The sequence below is a fragment of the Drosophila busckii genome, unplaced genomic scaffold (assembly GCF_011750605.1).
Source record: "Drosophila busckii strain San Diego stock center, stock number 13000-0081.31 unplaced genomic scaffold, ASM1175060v1 chrUn_07, whole genome shotgun sequence".
NCBI classification, from domain to species: Eukaryota; Metazoa; Arthropoda; class Insecta; order Diptera; family Drosophilidae; genus Drosophila; species Drosophila busckii.
In genome coordinates, this window is record NW_022872723.1 from 1268797 (window position 1) to 1273896 (window position 5100).

Sequence of the window (5100 nt, forward strand, 5' to 3'; positions counted from 1 at the left end):
CCTGCACCTGCACCTAACATAGTCCAATGATATTTGTAGAGGATTTGTAGAGGTATACCAACTTTATTACTGAGCATGGCCAGAGGCATTTGCTTGAATGAGTGATCTAAAGCAGTTCGCTTAGAGTATAGATATTAAACGAGGTATATTAAATACAGTGTAGAAATTAAAGGTTCTGTATATGAGGTGTCCGCTAGCCGCCGCTTTTAGAGTACTTCTTCCAGTATCGTTTGACGTCGTCGTGCCCGTTCTTCTGCACTACCATGGTGCGTGTGCGCTCGTTCTGCCACACTAGCATGTGTATGGACTGTGCGTAGTCTCGCAGCGTGACAAAGTCGTTTTGTGAAAGAAAATGATTGTAGACGACACCTTCTGTGTAGGTGAAACGATTACGTTCTAGCTCCCACAACTTAATTTGGTCCACAACTGTTGGCGGGAGGCAGGATTTTGACTGAATGGCCGATTCGACGAGTTTCATATTGGGATGAGCATACTGTTCCAAATAGCTGACAATCTGCTCAGCAGTAATTCCGCCACGTAATGCCTGGCGCACAGAGTCACGTGTAAGCACACCAACAACCAGATTGGGAAAACGATATAGCAACTCAGTGAACAGGCCTAGTACGGCCACTTGCAGAGGAGAATCTGTGTAGGCGTAAACTCGGTAGTTTGTCTCCACCACAATGTATCCCCTTTCCTGCATACGCTCCTCATCGGCTGTAGTGGATGCTTCCGCTCCGTTTTTATTAGTAACATTCAAAGCTAGACGTGTCGGATAAAATCGGTTCTCCTTGCGTCTACGCTGGAATACCAGTCCGAATTCCCGCAGATGCTGTAGGAACGTTAACATTTGACTATTCATGCCTACCGAGCTGTAGTCCCTTCCCAGAGTGGAGAAACTAAGCTGAAACAGCATGGATAAACACTCGGGCAGTGAAATGCCCCGCTCCTCGCACGTCTCCAAATACTGCAGCATAAAATGCCAGACCTGTGCGCGTGTATCTAGCAGGAGAAACTGAAATCCTTGGCGGGTTATGGTAATGGTATGATGGTCACGCTCGTCGCGCTTCATCAAATTAGCATGCAAAAGAATGCGCACAGCGTCGGGACTTATGGCGTCTGTATCAGGGCCACCATTCCGGCCACCTGTCCCAACCATGTAATGCAGAACACAACGCCAACGCGACATGGCATACGAATCCAAAAACGCAATATCTCGCGGCTTTGAGTCCTTCTCTGTAGTACTTGACATTGCCCAGGGTTTTCCACCGCCCAAAAGTACCTGACGCACGCTCTTCTTAAACGTGGGTGATAACTCCCACGCAGACAGGCCGCCTGGTATGGCTGTAACTCGCCAGACATTTAAAGCGGTCAGACAATTGGTAGCTTCCTCTTGCTCTCTGTAAAAAATATTAGTTAGTAGATAACTACCCAATGGCCAGCCGGCTTTTTAAGACGTGAAACGAATTCAAGGAAATTCAATTCATCTATCGATAGCATGACTTACTTGGCAATGCGTTGTGCGCCCCATGAGCTCACTACAGCTTGAGGCACTGGCTGATCCACAAATAAAATGCGTATTACAAATTGCCTGGCGATTTCTGGTAGCTCGCGGAAGACGGCCAAACAAATGGGTGGATGATTGTAGAGCTTCTCCAACGATTCAGGTGTTTGTCGGGTGCGAAGGTAATCTTGAAAGTTTTTACATTCCAGATTTTCCGGACTCTGTACTAGAGGAGATATTGCATTACTGCTGTAACGACCAGACTTAGTATCGGCCATGGCAGATTTGCCGTATTTCGATCAACGAATTCGTTTACATGTAAACATTAGTGATGACACCTTGTCGACAGAATCTAGCGATGATACAATGAATGTAACATGCAAGCAAGAAGTTAGATAACAAGCGTTCTGTATTCATAACTTTTCGATAACGATCATTTATTGGTGACGTTGAGTGCTCGACTGCTATCGATAAACTCAGCTGTTCCAGTTTACCTCGTGTTTTGCTTAAATTTTGAAGTTCGTTTAAAATACATATATAATGAGTGACGACGAGGAACCATACAATCCAAAGGCCCATCAAAAACTGTTGCAGGCCATTAATAATCTAGGCAGTGCGCAGAGCATAGGAAAATATACGCGCGACGAGCGGCAACAGCAACAGAATGAATTTCAGCTGGTGAAAACCCACAAGGGGGTAGATCAATCATCCAAGGGGGTGGGATTTAATGATTTAGTGCAGATACTTCGTACATCGAAGCACATTGAGACGGGCAAGAAGCTTAAGAATGTATACAGCACCAAAAAGGTTTTGCAGAAGCCTCTAGAGAAGCCGGTAGCAGATCGCATCAAGCGAACCATTGGCTATGAAGGTGTGAAGAAAAAGCTGGGCCGCTGGGATGCTGTGGTGGCCAAGCAACGGTCGGCAGAGACACAGGTAAACATGACATATTTTCCTTCAATCACATTCTTACACATCTATTGCAGATATTTCCCATACCCACGGAAACAATTTACGTGAATACAGCAGCCCATGCCCACGCTCTTAAAACAAGCATAAAGTCTGATTTGGGAAAGGAGCTGGAGGCGAGCAACCAGAAGTTGCGAGAATTGCGCAAAGCACGAATAGGTGACACCACAGACGAAAAGCAATTGGTCCAACAGGAGAAGGAGCTGCTGCAAAAGAAGATGACACGAGATGAAATGCTCGCACGGCGCCGCGAGCTGGCCTATATAAGGATGCGTGCGTCCCAAAAGTCGGCCAAGGCTCGCATGCAAAATAAAATCAAGTCTAAAAAATATCACAAGCTGCAAAAGCGGCAGAAGATCCTTGAGCAAATGAAAGAATTTGAGGTCTTGCAGAAAACGAATCCAGAGGCGGCATTAGAAAAGCTGAACGCTCTGGAGAAGAGTCGTGTTCTAGAACGTGCTAGCCTAAGGCATAAAAACACTGGCACTTGGGCAAAGAATCTTCAGGTGCGCGCCAAATATGATAAAGATGTACGCAAGGACTTGGCCGAGCAGTTGGCTGTAAGTCGACAGTTAACTGAAAAGCAGCTCGATACGGATAGTGAGGATGAGCAGACCGCAATAAAATTAAAGGAGATTGATCAAGAGGATAATGACCCCTTCAATCCCTGGACAAAATTAAAAAATGCACCAAAACTTCAGGCACAGGAAAATGGTGACAACACGAACTGGCGTAAATATTGGATTGAAAGAAACAGCAATGAAAAGCTTGTCGCAGAACATTACGCCGAACTGGATGCTGCCGTTCTGGAGAAAAAAATTAATAATGAAAATATTGAAAAAAAAAAAAAGATAAAGCCTGTGAAGAAAAAAAAATCAAAAGTCCGTGTAGAAAACGGGTGGGTTGTAGAAAAAATTTCAAATTCTTCCGACAAAGCCTGCTCCCTTGATGACATTTTTGAGAAACACCAAGAAAAGATTCGCGAAAGATTAAGCAAGAAACTAGAAAAACTGAAAAAAATTACAAAAGATCAGAACCAGTCCATCCAGAAAGAAAAGAAGGCAAAAAAGAAGCCCAATGAACTTAAAAATTTGGAAGATTTAACATTTAAAAATAAAAAGCAACGTGTGGAAATCGATGAACCGCTTAATAATGACTTAATCCCGCAGCTAATTGACGAAGTATCCAATACAAAGGCAATGCTTCAGACAAACGAATGCACCACTTCCAGCATTATAGATCCGAACAAGGTGACCACGATTACGTGGAAGCAGAGTATGCGCTCAACGGATGCTTTGAATGATGCTCTTGGGGAAGACGAAGATGTAGAATTAGCCGATGTAGACGCCGCTGCCGAACACCAGTTAACCATTAGTCAGGCTTTTGAAGATGATGATATTGTAGCAGATTTTAACAAGGACAAGAGTAAAGACTCCGAAGTAAAGAACTCCGACTTGCAACTTGCTATGCCCGGATGGGGCTCCTGGGCTGGTGCTGGTATGTCGGAAGAACTTATCCATAGACGCAACCAACGGCTACTTCTTAAATTGGCAGCACCAGAGCAGCGACGCGACGACAACAAAGACAACCTGTATATAAATGAAACAACAAGTAAACAAGCTCGTGCTCATATGGTCTCCAGCATACCGTTTCCTTTCAAGTCCTTGGCTGACTACGAGGCAAGCATACGTGCGCCCATTGGACGCAATTTCGTACCCGAGACGGCCTTCCGTATGCTGACTAGGCCATCGGTAATTACGCGAAAGGGTCAAGTGATCGAGCCAATGGATGAGAGTGAATTGGTCAAACCAGACCGCAAACTACGTCATGTCGTAGACCGAAGAATAAAACGTCTGCAAGCAGCTCAAAAAGCCAAGATCGCATAGTATAATGAAAATCACTGTGCTCAACCGGAAACAAAATATGAAGCGATTGTAATAAATATCAAATGAATATTAAACTTTTAATCTTTTAAATTCTAGAAAATGTTAGGTAAGGGAACAACTCCGAAAATATAAATGTTCTTTGATGGGCTCCAAAATTGATAATAACTCACCTACATACATAATATTTGTGTAGCTGCCCTCATTTGGAAAATTTTAATAAATTTCACTTTGTAAACCATGTTGACCTGTCCGTCAGGACAAGATCTCAGAGATAAGATAAGAGCTAGAGCCACCAACGGCGTGCGCTTGGTGACACGTTATAGTCAAAGTTTATGCACAAGCTAGCAGCGCAAAACTTTAATGCGTGCTTGTGTTTTTGGAAACTCCGTACTAAGGTAAATAGTTATAAATAATAACAAAATAAACATATGGTGTGCTTACAAATGCAAATTCACATGAAGCGAGATGCAAACACTGAAGTGAGGCAGTGACGAACAAAGAAATTGATCGATTATAGTAAACAATATTTGAGAATTTTCGTTATCCTTTCTTTGTTGCGGTTGCCTTAAATGTATTTTGGGTGTCGACTCGGTGCCTAAAAGTCTTGGTTAAATAGTGAGGCGATCATAAGAGGAAAGGGTGATGAAAATTGCCACCCTTGCCATTCTCTAAACAGAAGAAACATATTTTGTGGTATATGTATAAAATTACAGTCCGATAATTGTTATTTTTTGCAACAAA

General features: G+C 43.3%; 2 protein-coding genes across 2 annotated transcripts; one reads left to right on the plus strand and one right to left on the minus strand.

Annotated features, from left to right (window-relative positions):
* Window positions 1-47: 47 nt before the first annotated feature.
* LOC108600465 (general transcription factor IIH subunit 4) lies at window positions 48-1854 on the minus strand. The gene is made up of 2 exons (XM_017988059.2): window positions 1508-1854; window positions 48-1400 (listed from the first exon to the last, which is right to left on the minus strand). Exons 1-2 carry the CDS (start codon window positions 1780-1782, stop codon window positions 194-196), a joined length of 1482 nt encoding a protein of 493 aa, XP_017843548.1. The 5' UTR covers window positions 1783-1854; the 3' UTR covers window positions 48-193.
* Window positions 1855-1961: 107 nt separating this feature from the next.
* LOC108600463 (U3 small nucleolar RNA-associated protein 14 homolog A) lies at window positions 1962-4435 on the plus strand. The gene is made up of 2 exons (XM_017988057.1): window positions 1962-2440; window positions 2491-4435. The coding sequence occupies exons 1-2, from the start codon at window positions 2045-2047 to the stop codon at window positions 4357-4359; spliced, it is 2265 nt and encodes a 754-aa protein (XP_017843546.1). The 5' UTR covers window positions 1962-2044; the 3' UTR covers window positions 4360-4435.
* The last annotated feature ends 665 nt before the right edge of the window (window positions 4436-5100 follow it).